This window comes from Globicephala melas, chromosome 12, assembly GCF_963455315.2.
Source record: "Globicephala melas chromosome 12, mGloMel1.2, whole genome shotgun sequence".
NCBI classification, from domain to species: Eukaryota; Metazoa; Chordata; class Mammalia; order Artiodactyla; family Delphinidae; genus Globicephala; species Globicephala melas.
In genome coordinates this window covers 44448493-44465182 of record NC_083325.1, presented here as the reverse complement: position 1 = coordinate 44465182, position 16690 = coordinate 44448493, and the positions used below count along the sequence as shown (strand labels likewise).

Below are 16690 nucleotides of genomic sequence, written 5' to 3'. Positions count from 1 at the left end.
AGCGGTGAAGAGGAGCTCGTGGGTGCACAAGCAGGCACATAGACAGCCTCCTGTTCACCCCTGCCGGCTCCAGCCCTCACCGTACCTGAGAGATGGGCTGTGCTCCAAAAGAAGAAATACGGTTGTTACATACATGAAGCAGTTGTGTTTCCTTAGGTCCGGACTCTCCAGTCAGTCGGTTTTGATGGATGAGACGTTCTCACAGCTCTGCCAGTCGCTGATTGCTTGGCTGGTTCCTGCTCTGTGTGTCTTCATGTCTAAATAAGGAGACAGTATTTGCTGCTCTTTAAAACACACATGTCCTGAACCTTCGGCAGCTAACTCACTGGGGTACAACTGGGGACACCTGTGACTGCCTCTGTACCTTCTTGAAGAGTCTGAGGTGCATTTCAGAGTAAAAGGTTGAACAGAGATCCAGTGGTTTTTCTAGTCTCCACCTAGAAAAATTGTTTCAGCGCACACACAAAAATAAAAGTAGCCTTATTCTCAGTGTTAGGTTGTGAAGCTGTGCCTGAGTTACACCATCGTTGCGCTGCAGCTCAGTGACCCAGCCTGCGCTCAAACTGTGAATCAGATACTGTGCCGCCAGTTTCCTTCAAATTAATTACGTGTTTTGAAACCTACACATTTGTTTGAAAAGCTTGGTCTCCTAAAGGAAGTATTATTTGTGTAATTTTAGGGATGTGTCCTCTGTTGAACTATTAATGAATAATCATCAAGGTATCAAAGCAGAAATCGATGCTCGTAATGACAGTTTCACTACCTGCATTGAACTTGGGAAATCGCTGCTGGCGAGGAAGCACTATGCATCAGAGGAGGTAGGATGCCGCTTACGCTTTGGGGCCCCTGTGGTGAGCGCAGCTGGTGTTCAGATGTAAAGTGACTCACTCTTGTGAGCGTGTGTGTATGTGTGGGGGGGCATATATAGACACACACACAGAGAAATCTATGCTTACATTCACACACACGTACGCACACACTTACCTGTGTTTCAGAACTCCTTGCTTCTTTCCTGTATGTGTAGAATGAGACAGGCAAGTCTCTAGGTATAGAGCCAATCAATCCATGGCACCGAAGACAATTTTTGAGGGCCTCTGGTCAAGGGTTCGTCCTTTCTCACCTCCTCCATCAGTTCTAGAAGGTGTCACCCCTTCTCTGTCACCTGTGCCCTAGATCTGTTTGCTCTTTAGTGGGTGGTTGCTAAGTCGAGTTGGGATGCTGGTGACACAGAGGGGAGTGGTTATCAGTGTGAGGCCTCCGAGAGCTCAGGGCTTTGCCCCTCTCGCCGGCCCCCGCTCTTAACTTGAGTGTGTTCGCCACAGGGAGCCCCGGAGTCTGGAGGGGGCTCAGTGCATTGTTGGCCTCCTCACGACAGAGCAGCTTTGGGTGGAGCCCGGCCTTCCTCCCAGCCCCTTCTGGAAGGAACGTCGCCATGCTTTTCTCTCCTCTCCCAGTACGCAGATAAACTGAGCAGTCCTTAGAGCTTTCCTGCCTTAGTGGTGGTCTCTACATAAAAAGTGTTTTTCTTGGGCTTCCCTGGTGGCGCAGTGGTTGAGAGTCCACCTGCCGATGCAGCGGACACGGGTTCGTGCCCCGGTCCGGGAGGGTCCCACATGCTGCGGAGCGGCTGGGCCCGTGAGCCGTGGGCGCTGGGCCTGCACGTCCGGAGCCTGTGCTCCGCGGCGGGAGAGGCCACAACAGTGAGAGGCCCGCGTACCGCAATGTGGCCCATCAAGGGTCAGACTAGGAGGATGTGATCTACTCTATTAAGATGTCCTTGGGGTCCTCTTTTCTCACAGATCAAGGAGAAGTTACTGCAGTTGACGGAAAAGAGGAAAGAAATGATTGACAAGTGGGAAGACCGATGGGAATGGTTAAGACTGAGTAAGGATGTACCTAATCTCTCTGTTCTTTTTGGGTCCCCACTGAAAGCAAGCCAGTTTATTTACCTGCTTTAATTGACTTGATATGATGTTATCCCTTAATGATTTTTGGAGTCTTTCTGAATGCTGCTTTTTTAATATCCTGTTTCACCATTTCATGCTAATAAGTATTTTTAAGTAGTTCCCTGTGACATAGTCATTATCTTTCATCTCATGATTGGCCTCAGTGTTGTGAGTGGGGTCTGAGTGTGTAGGAACAGTATGGGGACGACAGGATGTGGCATCCCTCTGGGAGAGTGCAGACAGGAGCCCCTTCTCCGCCAGTTATCTTTAAGGAGAATTGTTACTGTGGAGTCAAGAAGATGGAAAGTTTGCTTGTTAGGTCTTATGAAAGTTTACAACCATAAAGATTTTGCAGTGAACCGGGCATTATTCTAAGTGTTTTATATGTTTTTCTTTATTGACTTCCCACAATAACCCTCTGAGGTAGATCCTATTTTTAATCTCATTTTATAAAGGAATATGTGAGCTAACACAGAGTCCATAATATACAGTATCAGGAAGAGCATTTATGATTGGTATGAACTGCAGGGGTAGCCCAACTGAAGCATTATTTACCGTACTTTGCCATTCTGTGTTTGGGGCTCCGGGCTCTGTCCTTATATTATATTATAACCTTATTCTCAGGCACCAGGAGTGCTTTCTAGAAGCAGAATCCAAGGGGCCTTTTCTGAACGGTGTATAAGAGACCTAGTGGAGGCATCTCAATTCTTCTGAAAAAGAAATCCCACTTTTGATCATCCTTTGGATGAGGGTTTGGTCTGTAAATTTTGCCAGCCCCCAGGGCAGGTTCAGTTCAGTTCAGTTCAGCAAAACCCAGATTACACTCCACTGTGAGCTAGGCACCAGGTTGCATGCTGGGCATTCCTGATGAGGTGACAAGTTTCTCGAGCAGCGGGGGCATCTCCTTGTGCCGTGTTGGAGGCCACCAGGGTGACACCAGTGCTGCCCGCAGTTGTCTTCTTACCTGAATGACCCCAACCTTTGCTGCTTAAGGTATAATGAAAATGCCAGCCACAGCGCAGGCAGAGCTGAGGTCTGGCCTGCCTTCTCACAGCTGCAGTGGGTGGAGGTCATGCTGCGTTTCCTCACGTGTGGAGGAATAGAATGAATAAAGCAGAAGCCTTAGCCCATACTGTCCCTACTTTCCCTACTGCTTCCAGATCCTTCCCTGCCTCTCAACCCCCCAAAGTAAAACATGGCACTGCCACCCCAGAGAGGGTGATTGGTGAATGGCTGTCCCATCAGAGTAACCTGGTTATATGTAAATTGTGAATTCTTCAGGGCTCTGGGGCTTACCTCACTGAAGTAGGGCTGAGTGAGCAGAGCATACCTCCTGGCCCTGCATGGCCATATAGTAGCCACGGCCCACATGGGGCTCTTCAGAACTTGCAACATGGCTGGTCGAAATTAAGATGTGCTCCAACTATAAAACACGTGTCAGGTTTCAAAGACAGGAGAAAAAAAAAGATGTAACACAACTCAGTTAATTTTTATACTGATTAGGTGTTGAAATAACAGCTATATCAGGTTGTCTAAATTATGCATTCGAAATCAGCTTCACCTGTTTTGAATGTGGCTGCTGGGAAGGTTACAGCTGTACACGTGAGGCTCACATGACGTTTATGGGCACAGCGCAGATCTAGACTGGACTGTAAGCTGGTTGTGCCGGCAGCTGCCAGCAGAGGGCAGCACCTCCCTGAGCTCCCGAGTCACCCTGCCCCCACACTCACTCTTGGCTCCCTGTGCAGTCTTGGAGGTCCATCAGTTCTCAAGGGACGCCAGTGTGGCCGAGGCCTGGCTGCTCGGACAGGAGCCCTACCTGTCCAGCCGAGAAATAGGCCAGAGCGTGGACGAGGTGGAGAAGCTCATCAAGCGCCACGAGGCTTTTGAAAAGTCTGCAGCGACCTGGGACGAGAGGTTCTCCGCCCTGGAAAGGCTGACGACAGTAAGTGGGCCCTGGGAGCCGGGGTGCTCTGCCTTGGTTCCCGTGGGCAGCCTCTCCTTCCTGCTCACCTCCTAGGCTAGGGAGCTCAGGCCATCGCTCTGATTTTAAAAGCAGTAAGGATCTTCCTGGAGTTGGTGTTTCTCTTGGTACAGAACGTGGGGAGATGGTCCGGGGCTCCTGCCCCCTCAACCACCACTTCCTGGGCACCTAGGTCTGTGGTCACTTCCTGTCTGGGGATTGATCGATTGGGATTTGCTTTTCTCTTTTGATCTGCTTTTCTTCCTGTACCTCATAGAAGCCGTGGTTTCTAGGGAGCATAGCCTTACAGTTTTCTTCCGATTTCAGGATTAGAATTCCCGTCAAGCACTAGTAGCTCGATCTTAGACCACTGAAAACTCTCCCCAGTCCTGATAATCTCTTCTGCCAAAATAAAGGCCTCAGGACAGGCCTTGCTCAACTGGTCTTTTCTCTCCCAAGACACTTGCACTCCTGGTGGAAAGCTGATTCTTTATGGTGTGCTTCCCGATTTCTACAGTCGTGGGCATCTGAAATGTACCTGGACACATGTGTGTTAAAACGGAATACTTTGGGTACATGCATACATTGCTCATGAAATGGCTTAGTTCCAGTTAGTCTGTCTCCTGGCTTTTTTTTTTTTTTTGTCTCCTGGCTTTTATTAACGTGTTATTGAGGTTTGGCTGAACCTGAATCCCTACCACAGCATAAGAAGCCTCTGTGGGAATTATTGCAGCTCTGACTCAGTGGTGTTGGTCTGACCTCTGATGAGAAGTCCAGCACAGACCCTCATGCTCAGGTGCTTTCTTCCTCAGCAAAGTTGAGAGCTGCAGAGTTCGTTTAGAAACTAAACCCGCTATCCCAGGGGCACACACAACTCGCAGGGCTTCTGCCATCCCGTAGAATGGATCTGTTTCATCACTCAGGCCTCTGTTTCCTGTGGTTCTGGGTTGTAGCTGCAGTTCCTGTCACCTTAACGAGATTTTGCTTAGGATGTCAGAGCTTCTGGTTGTCCCGCGTGATCCAGCGTAGACCACTCAGACGGGAGGGTTTGCCTGGAGCCCTCTCCTTAAAAGAGGTAGAGTTTGGGGTTCTGCCACACATCAGCGTGTTCTCCCTCAGTTGGAGCTACTGGAAGTGCGCAGACAGCAAGAGGAAGAGGAGAGGAAGAGGCGGCCGCCTTCTCCTGAGCCGAGCTCGAAGGTTTCCGAGGAGACCGAGTCCCAGCAGCAGTGGTGAGTCACGGGCAGCCCGCCCACTTCAGTCTCAGCTTCAGTGACAAGAGAGGTTTAGGGAGCACACTTTCTAAGCCCCTGCTGATGTGCCCTTCCTGTTAGTCACTTCTGAAGACTACTGAGACTCCGTACGGTCACCCCTGGGTAACATTTGAGGAGAGTGACTTGTCCACAGTCACACTGCAATGTTGGCAGCGGGAGTGGAATGTCGACAGCAACCATCTCTGCTGTGCACACGTGTGTGTACACACACACACACACACACACACACACACACTTAGAATTTCCACATGAGTAAATGGATGGAGTGAACTACCCAGATTTCAGGCCAGTGACTGGGTGGTGATGCTTTCTGAAAGTTCTGGGTGACTTTGACACGAAGGGCAGAAATTACTCTGTATTTCTGAAAGGCTGATTATTTTGCTGGGGTCCAAGCTCCATGACAACCCTGAATGCCACCTTTATGGGTAGGGATGCCTGTGGTCTTACTCTCTCTATCTAGAGTCAATTTGAAACAAAGAGTTTTTAGAAAGAAATCACGTCATGTGAAAGAGGGCTGCATATGTTTTCCTGAGAGAAGGGCTCTAATGAAGTTGACTTGTGTTCTCCCCCATCTTCTTCTCTCTCTCCTCCTCTTTTCTTCCCCTCTCCCCTCCCTCCTTCCCCCTTTCCTCCTCTTCTCTCCTCTGTCTTCTTTCTCCCCCTTCCCCAACAGGGATGCTTCAAAAGGAGAGCAAGTTTCCCAGAATGGTTTGCCGGCTGAACAGGGATCTCCACGGGTTAGTTACCGCTCTCAAACCTACCAAAACTACAAAAACTTTAATAGCAGACGGACAGCCAGTGACCAGCCGTGGTCTGGACTGTGAAGTTCACTACCATTTGTCAAGAACCACTCTTTCCAAATCCTGTTGGTTTGACCTTTTGGCTTCCACTTCACCCACAGTGTTAAAAATTTTACTTAATTCATAGCCTTCCTTGGTTTCCTATTTGTTTGCGTTTAATTCATGTTTATTTGAGTTTTTTAACTGATGGATGCTCAGTTGCCTGAAAGCAACATACGTATTTTTTGTTTATTTATCGTGAGCTTTTTACTTTATTAAGATTTTGCAGCGAAAGCCTTACGTGAGTAATTGAAATTAAATGAGATTACAGCAAAATGAAGAAGAAAACTAGAATCTGACAGGTATGACACATCCAGCTATACTAACAGGGTGCAGTCCTGCACTATACGTAGCCCCCTTTACAGAGTTATTAACCTGCAGTAGTTTACTAGGAATTGAGGAGGGAGACTTCCAGTACTAAGATTAAAACCTAGAGTCAGCTGTGTAACATTCCATGAAGGATACATTCATTTATTGAAAATGATAAAAAAAAAAAAAGGTTGAATCTACTTGGGAAGGTTTTTTTTAAACTTTAGGTGCAGAATCTGAACAGTTTTGAGACCCTCAGATCATTTATTACTTTTTTACAAACCAGGTCCTCTCTTTATTTTTTTCTGCCAAGTCCTGAACCGAGAATTGTAGGCTCGCTTGCAGCAGATAATGCAGCCGGCCTCAGGAGTCAGGGGCCCACTGACTGCTGCCACCGCCTCTGTCTGGGTCACTGTCGGCACCGCCGGAACATGGGATGTGGCAAGTGTGGCAGCGCTTCTCGGCCCGTTGGGGAAGCCTGCCTACCAGACTTCTCCACGCCTCTCCGTTCAGTTGATGACTTCAGGGTGTCAAACTGTTTAAATTTTGCAAACAAATGGAACAAAAGCCATTCTGGTTCACCCTGATTACTTGAACGACGCACTTGGGGGAACCCCCCCAGGAGCTGTTGCCTGCCTCCAGGCTCCAGAAGTCCTTCAGCGTCTCTGTAGTATGTCTCGTATAGATCTTCTGATTCATTTTTCGTTTTCCTAAGTCCTTCTGTGAAGCTCTCTAATAAAGAGTCGTTTAGGGTGACATTTATCAGACCACCAGCAGGGATTTGAAAATGTTTTAATGAAATTCTATTCACCAAACCAAGTCCATATTACATCAAAGCCTTGTGAGACATTCACTTGCTCATTTGCCATATTTAGATGTTAGTGGAATCAGAAAACCTGTTTTGATATGTGTTCTCCATGAGTTAAGTCTAATTTGTCTTTTCATGATGCATGTCTTTTTTTTTTCTTTTGTCAGGATAACATCATATAGCATCTTGTTTGTTTTTTCCTCATTTCTATGTACATATCTATCTACTTGCGACCGTAGATGGGTATATAGATAGATGCCAAGCTTCTTATGTTCTGGGAGTAGTATGCACCATTATTGGGTCTCTGCCTTCAAACTCACCAAAATTCATTTTAGAAAAGAAACTACTGCTTCATCTTTGGTGATTAGGGAGCCCTGACATGTGTTAACTGGCTCCAAATGATATGTGTCATTGATCTATATGTATATATGTGATGTGTCCATATATATATGTTTAAATTTTGTATCATGAGGGCTAATACCCAATTTTATGCCTTTCGTATTCAGAAGACCAAAAACAAAACAAAACAAAACAAAGCCACATAAGCACACAGGAAAGAAAGGAGTGCTGTGATGCTTTCGGCGTTTGTTCTCATGCCTATTTTTATCTAGATTTTTTAATTGTAGCTTGCCAGACAGAGTTTTAATTGAAATTGGATTGTATCAGAAGAAGAAAAGTTCTTTTCGTTCTTCTGAGTTACGGTGCAGAGACTCAAGTTAATGAACTTGAAGGTAGTGTTGCTTCTTGCACTTAGAAAACCAATCAGGTGTTCCTTGTGCTACTAGTTGTCACGTTGCATTTACGTTCACCTCCTGACTGAAGTATCTCAGGTGTACGCAGCCACTAATCGCTAAAGAGAAGCAACGTGGGGTGGGGGTAGGGGTGTATCCACATGTACCCACTGTTTGGTCACAGCACTACGATTTGCTTTTGATGTTTGTCTCTAGTGGCGTGTTGTCTGTTGGCATGCTTAAGCACATGTCCATTAAAATTCATTTTGTTCCTTTTATTTTCCTTGTTTTCTTGGTTAGTGATTCATTTGCATAAACATTAATTATCTCTGCCTACTGGTTTGGGGTTTTCTCTTTCCTTCTAACTCTAAAGAAAAAAATTTTTGCTGCAGAATGTCCCCCAGAAGGGGCTTCCCCTGGCTGTCACCTACCTTGAAGTTGGACCAAGTATGATAAATTTTAGCCTTTTTCCAGTAAACGTTCCTCTATCCAGGTCACTGCTGTCACTAGCAGTTTTTGAGTCACACCTGCAGCACTAATTTTTTTTTGTTTAACCTGGTTTCTATAGACACTAACCCCATGTCTCCCTGGACTCATGCCTGGCACAGGCCTTCCAGACCGATCTCATACTTCCTCCCAACCAGAAGTTTCCTGAAATCTCACACTAGAACAGATGTGTCAGCCTTAAAATCCACTCACTCACTTTTGACTCGGGGGCTTTGTTTTTTTGGTTACTATTTCCCCTTTGTCTCTCCTTTCAAAGGGAAAGGCAAGAGAGATATTTAAGTGGCCTACTCCTTATAAGCACTGGTCGACAGGCCGTCACTTGCAAGGCCAGGATAATCACCATGCATCTCCTCCCTAGGCCATTCTGCCCTAAGAATCCTTTTTCCACGTTGCTGTGTGGATAAAGGGTTCTAATCACAAACACCCTTCAAGTGCATAGCCTCTAGTCTTACCTTAAACCCCGCTGCTGACAGTAATAGTTTGTATAGACAGAGTATAAAGTTGACTCCCAGCCCACCACTTAGATAAGGCCCAACGGAGACATCCCAGTTCCTGAGAGTTGACATATCGGATGTTCAAGTGGTGGTGGCCAGTCTCCCACTGATCCTGTTGAGGCTGTCGCTGCTAATTTTGCTGTCACGTGGTTCTGGGCAGCAGAGGTGGGGGACGTATCTAATGAGCGTGCCGTTGACACCTCCGTGTTTGTCCGTGTACGAAGGGTGCAGGTTGTCTGTAATCCACTAAAGCGTCAGCCACACCCAGCTTTAGTAACTCGCTAATCCCACGCCCTGGGTGTACCAAGCCAGGGGCCGCTTCAGTTCATGGTACACAGTTGATGGCACACAGGCTGAAAGCGATAATGAATGGAGACCCTACTGCATTTCCCAAGCCGGAAAGCCATGAGGGTTACAGTATAAGTGAGCTTGGGAAGGAACAGCTCCCGAAGACGTCTCCAGCCTGAAGGGTCAGAGCCGCTGGAAGCCTGGCTGTCTGGGCTTTCTCGTCTCAGTGCAGCAAGGCACCGTGATCAACCAACACGTGATGGGGAAGGCCCTGGTTCTGTCTTTGTTTGGGGGTAAATAGCCGTGTGGTGTTGAGTGACTGTGATTGGCTTTTCCAGCTCCTTTAACACAAACTACAACCCACTCACGATACAACTTCGGCAGATGTGGTTAAATTGATGTTCGTTGACTTGCCTCATTTCCTTCCAGCTCTTAAGTTCCAAAGTCTAACGGGGATGGTAGATGTGAAATGCATGATTGCCGTCCTAATTTCTGCATGTGTTTATGACGATGTGTCGAGGGGTGGTGGGAGGAGAGCCGGAGAGCATTTTCAGAAACCAAAGGTCTTTCTTGTCTGACTTTGGGGGAATGCCGTGTAGTTCTGATAGAGTTGTCTATCCATCTGTTTGTGAATGCCCTTTCGCTTCAACTTCCAGCCCTTCTGGTGGCGTCCTTGGTTGTAAGGTGGCTGCTGTATAACGTCCACTCTCTCATATTTAATATGTGTGATTGTTAACTGTTGTCCTTTTGTTTTAAAGTAACCATAAGAGGAAATGATCTGAGTTCTATTAGAGAAAATGGATTGATCAGAGGAACAGAGTGCAGTAAAACTCATCCTGGCATTTCGCTTTTCTCATTTCCCCGGAAACGGGCGGGTATTAATCCATTCCCACCTTCTAATGTCCTTGGTGTCCCGCTGGCTTTGTGGGATGTGCAACGGTTTTACTGTACTGCCTCGATCTGTGCCAGGCATTTATACACAGCCACGTGTGCGAGTCAGAGCGTATGTGGTCACCCCGGGGGCTCACAGGGTTAGCTGAACGGCCTCTCCACTGTCCCTAGATGGCAGAAACGGTGGACACGAGCGAAATGGTCAATGGCGCTGCAGAACAGAGGACAAGCTCGAAAGAGTCCAGCCCCATCCCCTCTCCCACCTCCGAGCGCAAAGCCAAGACTGCCCTCCCGGCCCAGAGTGCTGCCACCTTGCCGGCCAGGACCCAGGAGACGCCTTTGGCCCAGATGGAAGGCTTCCTGAATCGGAAGCACGAGTGGGAGGCCCACAATAAGAAGGCCTCAAGCAGGTAACAGCACAGAGGCTGAGGCGGTCCCGGGGGGGAGCCGGCCCATTAAGAGCTGGGGGTGGGCCACTCCTGATCGAAAGGGGAGTGTGTGTTTATGTGGTTGATTTGTTCTGTAGCTTCCCAGGCGTTATATCCTTCTCGGGACTGACGTTGGGAAGCGGCAGTAGAGTGCTTTTTTATTCACCGAGAGAAGGAAGAGTTACGTGTGTGTGTGTGGGAACAGCCAAAAGAGGCCTTAGTAGTTCCTCCTGAGAAGGAATATCGCTAGATTGAGGTGGGGGAGTCTTCCCTAGAGTGAAATGATTTCACTGTGGTTTCCCTCCTGTGGGATGTTTTAAGACATTCACCATTTCCCCTACCTTATCTCCATATCAGTCTTTATATTCATTATCTCTCAGTAGCCCTACTTGTATTATCTCCATTTTACAAATGAAGAAACTGAGGCTCTGGGAGGTTAAGAAAGCTCACTCAGTGTAGCTTCCTAGTAAATGGCACAGCTAGGGTAAAACTCATCTGATGCCACAGCCCGTGTGCTTAACCAGTAAACTAAACTGCCTGGGACCACCATGTACGGTTGTACAGGTTGTACACTGTACAAGGGAATCCCATCTAAGAGCTGCCATCCACATTGGGGACATTATAGATTTATTTGTTAATACAGGCAGGTGGCAGTAAAGTGTCTTGTTCTAATAAAAGCGGTATATTAGGACAGTTTGCTGTACCCTGGGGGGAAAGGCTACCTTATTCTAATTCAGCCAGTGTACCGTAAGTGCTAGTGGCCCTGGGTCTGCCTCCCCCTCCCTGTCACGTTGCCAGGCCACTTCATTACAGAATGAAGCTGAGGTGGAAGAGCTGCCTAAGGACAGGCATGTTTCCAGTAGGGAGCTTGGCCTGTACCCTGTTACCACAAGAGTGTACCAAACACCAGCAAAAGTCTTTCCCGTCAGAGCCAAGAGTACCTTTATGTAATGAAAGAGGGCACTGTGGTTTTCTTCAAACTCAGAGTGAGAAGTGGCCCTCAAAAACCTGCCACTAGGGCTTCCCTGGTGGCGCAGTGGTTGAGAGTCCGCCTGCCGATGCAGGGGACGCGGGTTCGTGCCCCGGTCCGGGAAGATCCCACATGCCGCAGACCGGCTGGGCCCGTGAGCCATGGCCGCTGAGCCTGTGCGTCCGGAGCCTGTGCTCCGCAACGGGAGAGGCCACAACAGTGAGAGGCCCGCGTACCGCGAAACAAAACAGAACAAAACAAAAAACCTGCCACTAGCAGTACGTGTCTTGTCTTGGGAGTCCACAGAGGAATTTTGTTCCATTGCGTATTTTTAGCAGGATTTAGGAAGGGCTTTTTTAACAGGGGATCATGCCGTGTTGTGCGAGGATCATTTTCGTGTTAATCAGACCCTTAGTTCTTGAAGGGAGTGTGGGGCAGAAACTTGAAACTCCTTTCTTTACTACTCAGGTCCTGGCACAATGTTTACTGTGTCATAAATAACCAAGAAATGGGTTTCTACAAAGATGCAAAGACAGCTGCTTCCGGAATTCCCTACCACAGCGAGGTCCCTGTGAGTTTGAAAGAAGCCATCTGTGAAGTGGCCCTTGATTACAAAAAGAAGAAACACGTGTTCAAGCTAAGGTGAGCGTTGCCAGAGAGTGGGTGTGTGTTTATTTTCACTCTGGGGGTTGGTTCTCTTAGATAGATGCTGTGATCGGTTGATTCCCCTCCTCTGCTGTTTAAAAAATCACCAACAAAGTGACAAACTGGATAGGCACACGTCTTGGTTAGGATCTCTGGGCTCTGTGGCCGATTAACGGCACAACTGAACATGGAAGAAAAGGAACTTTCCTTTTTATAAGCTGGAACTTAGTGTTTCCTGAGACAAGGTGAGCTAGTCACATTTCACAGTTTAAGGGGAGCTTAGAAAAATAGTTTCCCCGTCTTTGCAGCTAATCCAGACGCAGGAGATGCTGTTCTTAGCTCATGACTTATCTGGAGATGGGTCAAGTGAGTCATCCCGGAGCCAGGTGGAGACAAACAGGAAGGGGCGGGAGGGGCCCTGTGCTCCCCTGACTCACCCGGCGGATGTTCCAGATGCCTCTGGAACCATTCAGTTCCAAATGTCTCTACCCTGTACAACACATACGACTCCCAACAGAGTGGATCCAAGCTCTGAAGTTCGGCTTGTACTTGGAAATGGGCAGGAAAAACCTGTTTTTCTTTTAAAAGCATGAAAAGTAAACATGTTAGTGGTTAGGACGATACTTAGTCTGATACTAACTTCATCTGTTGCTTTGGGATTTGAAAAGCAAACTTTGGTCCTCAGTTACACGTGAGCCTCATGCCAGCTGGACGAGGCCAAGGACCACAAACGAGAGCAGTTCAAATGGGGTGATTCCTTGAGCCTGGACGGGCACTGGAGGCAGGCCCCAGGGACCTGGGACGCTTTACACGCTGTAAGACCAGGCGTGGCCAGCCTGGCACCCACCCTGGCTGCACGCCCACTTTGTACTTCCTTGATGCAGCTTCAGAGCGTCGGGATATCGGCAGAGGGCATTTACCTCCTCTGCACCGGCAACACCAGCTTCCTCTCGATGCAGCAGAGAAGGAGGGGCCCTCCCAGCCAGCGTCCTCTCCGTGTCACAGCGATAGCCCGGCCAGGGCAGTTTCTTTTGTTCTGAGAGGTGTATGAGAAGAGAAGTCTAGAAGAACTTTTCTAGGTGTCAGTTCAGAAAGCCTGGTGTTTGTTAATGTGGGGGATGTAAGTCCAGTGGCAGAATTTCAGGAGGGCCCGTGGGTTTTAAAGAGCTTTCTTCTGCGTTCAGTTTAGAGCAGTGATCAGTCATCCCCAGTGGTCTTTGCCACAACAGATCCAGGTGTTGACATGTTCGGAGCTTTTTGAATCCTTCCAGTGATTGAAACACCCACATTACCTGTGCATATTGGCCCAATTATATGACTTCTTGATGCCCCGGGGCGCGGCTGCTGGGCCTGTGCAGGCCCCCGGCACAGTGGGCGACGTGTGCAGGGTTCCCACAGGCATTTCTGGTGTGATTCCCGCGGCCTGCTTGTATCCCACGTGAGAGTTGGGGGATTTTTTTTCTTTTTTCTTCCTTAAGTTATATCGTGACTGAGTTTCTTCCTTCAAATTACAGACTAAATGACGGCAATGAGTACCTCTTCCAAGCCAAAGACGATGTAAGTTTCTAAGTTTCATTTTTTCAGATACTTAGACGTTTGCAAGTGTTGGTGGCCCGATGAGCTTTATTTACGATGTTCTTCACATAAGTCATGATCCAGTGGTGGCTTCTGGCCTCTGGCCTCCACGGTCATGAACGCTGGCAGGTGTTCAGTTCTCCTGTATCTCTCAGAGGCGGTGAATGTCATCTCACTGCCCTCCCGCCGCAGCAGGAGACCTAGTGCAGGGTCCCTTGAAGTCCGCGGAGGAGAACTGTGGGTGAAGCACAGGGAGCAGGTCCCAGGACTGGGTGTGGATCCTGCAGCCCAGTCAGGAGCCTCCCCGTTGTACCCACTGCACCCCACTGCCTTTAACCAACCATTGCATGGCTGTGCTCCTCCTTGAGAGGAGAGAGGGTCAGCCGATGGGAAAACAACACGTATGCAGGGCTTTAAATTCGAAAAAAGCAACTTCTGTTAAATTTATACAATGTTATGTGTCAAATATATTTCAGTTTAAAAAAGGAAAAGAAAAAGCATCTTCTAGGGTGGGACCTGACACCCTACTGTAGACCAGTCTTTCCAGCTCGTCCACGTTTGTAGGGCCACATACTAGAGTGGGGACCTTCAGGTACCGTAAACCGAATTCTGGTGAGCGTTCAATCATGTTCACTACTGTCCTGACAAAGCAGAGGTTCGTTTGGGAACTGCTTTCCCCTCTCAGGCAGACACACTGTTCCCAAGCCTTCCAGCCCACAGAGGCTCACACGGTCACCCAGGTGGACCGAGAGCATCTCATGCCCGTCCCTCCTAGTTGAGTCTCACCTGTGTCCCCTCCTTCATCCAGGAGGAAATGAACACATGGATCCAGGCCATCTCCTCTGCCATCTCCTCCGATAAACACGAGGTGTCTGCCAGCACCCAGAGCACGCCAGCATCCAGCCGGGCTCAGACCTTGCCCACCAGCGTTGTCACCATCACCAGCGAGTCCAGTCCCGGCAAACGGGAGAAGGACAAAGAGAAAGACAAAGAAAAGAGGTTCAGCCTTTTTGGCAAAAAGAAGTGAACTCCTTTCCGTCACCTCCTGCCCTTCTCTTAACCTTTTCAGTGAAATTCCAGCATGCAAGCTCAGAACCAACACATTACTCTCTGTGCCTAAATGTTCCTCAATGTGGTTGATTTTTTTCTTTTAATTTATAGAGCATTTCTCGGGGGGTGGGAAGGGGAAAATACACCTAAACACTTTATCTCCAAGTTACAAAAAAGCTTGAGGTGCAGAGGGAAGACCAGATTTTTTTTAACGAAATTATATAGATTAGATCTCAATATTTAAACGGTTCCTCAATTTTGTGAGGCTGTGTTGGAAATAACCCGCCTCTAGTGCTGTTGGTATGCAAGGCAGCGGTGCTTAAACAGTACGTCCTGTGCTCACCACAGACAAAATGTACCAACTTCCCAACACCATTCTCTTCCATTTACTTCCAGTGGTTACCTTGAGTCTTGACTATTAGAAGTGCTGGGTCTAACCTGGAATAAACAGATTGTGTATTATGATCTCGCTGCAGCCACAGTGCAGCCCCATTGTTAACTCTACAGACCAAACCGTTTGTATCTGGCATCACTTACTAACACACGACATGCGGCTCTTCTGCATCAGCCTGGACGACGGTTAAGAATGTCAGGATCCAAGAAGGAATAGAAAACTGATACTGTTTTAAATAATCTGTAATTTCAACTTCAATTTTTTTTTTTTTTTGCTGAAATACATTATATTGTATGTTTGAGATAATTCTAGTACAAAGTATAATAAAACTAGATGTATAATAAACCCTTTAAATCATTGGTAAGTGTACAAGTGGAACTGAAGCATTTACTGGACAAAGTCCTGTTACCCTAATGGTTACTTGCTTGTGCGTTGCCACACTGTGTTATAATTTGCTTCATTACCTTGCTATTTGATACATAGTGTGCATTTCTCTGTCACTGTAACGATTGTAATGACAAATTTTCATCTTACTGCACAATCAAAATGGCATTGATAGGAATGAACTCCAGAGGCTGGGCCTGAGCAGGGAGGTGGTCACTCAGGCCCGGTGCTCAGTTGTTATGACCTGTACCTCTCGACTTTTGCCCTATCTGTTAAATATATGCTATGTCATTAAAAGCTTTTAAATCTAGCACGGTGGGTAATTGTTGTTTTTTCTCTCCTTGCGTGCACGCCATGTAGGGAATTTGCAAAGTGAGAAATAGCAAACGGGAAACATTAGACCGTCCATCTGGGTTCCTATTTTGCATTCTTGTGCGTGTCTGGTACCCCAGCTTTGAAAGTTACAATAAACGGAGTAATAAATATGGAATGTTTTGCAGCTCTACATCCAGATTTTATCTTCTATGTATAAAAAAGTTACCAGAGAGCTCGCTAAACCTGAGCTCTGAGGCAAGGGTTAGAAAACGTTTTCAGTAAGTGGCCAGAGATGAGTAAATGTTTTAGGCTCTGTAGGCCGTATTCTGTTTGTTGAAACTCTGCCATTGTGTAATACAGAGGCAGCCATCGATGATGTGTAACCAGTGGGCGCGGCTGTGTTCCGGTAAAACTTCATGTGTGGACACAGATTTGAATTTCGTATAATTTTCATGTGCCACACCATATTCTTTTTTGATTTTTTAAAAACATTTAAAATGTAAAATCAGTTTTACACAGATTGTACAAAAACAGATGACAGGCCAGGTGTGGCCCGTGGGCCAGTTTGCTGATGCCAGCGTAGGATCGTGGGTTAGATACGTGTGTTGTACTCGTCCTAGTTTATCTGTGTGTATCGACTCCATACCACTTGCATGTTTTCTTACATAAAGGAGCAACACGTGCCAGTATTATAGACTTTTCAGTAGTTTATTCCGCAGAGGACATGCCTACCATGACATCAGTCCTGGGCCTCACAGCTGACTAGCATCAGGGCTTTTTGTTGCCCTCAGGTGAACTGAGACCTCACTGTTTATTCCCCCTACCCCCACCTGCACCCCACCCCCCCAAGCACCCAAGGCCATTTATCTCACCATGACG

General features: G+C 47.5%; 1 protein-coding gene across 2 annotated transcripts in view; it reads left to right on the top strand.

The window, feature by feature from the left end:
- Window positions 1–15806, top strand: part of SPTBN1 (spectrin beta, non-erythrocytic 1) — a 196467-nt gene extending 180661 nt beyond the window's left edge. For both annotated transcript variants that reach the window (XM_030877218.3, XM_030877220.2), the window contains exons 28-36: window positions 680–818; window positions 1800–1884; window positions 3695–3891; window positions 5029–5141; window positions 5857–5920; window positions 10222–10460; window positions 11917–12090; window positions 13608–13650; window positions 14477–15806. In XM_030877218.3, the coding sequence (XP_030733078.1) occupies window positions 680–818; window positions 1800–1884; window positions 3695–3891; window positions 5029–5141; window positions 5857–5920; window positions 10222–10460; window positions 11917–12090; window positions 13608–13650; window positions 14477–14695 (1273 nt within the window). In that variant the 3' untranslated portion in view covers window positions 14696–15806. The remainder of the gene's footprint in view (window positions 1–679; window positions 819–1799; window positions 1885–3694; window positions 3892–5028; window positions 5142–5856; window positions 5921–10221; window positions 10461–11916; window positions 12091–13607; window positions 13651–14476) is intronic.
- The last annotated feature ends 884 nt before the right edge of the window (window positions 15807–16690 follow it).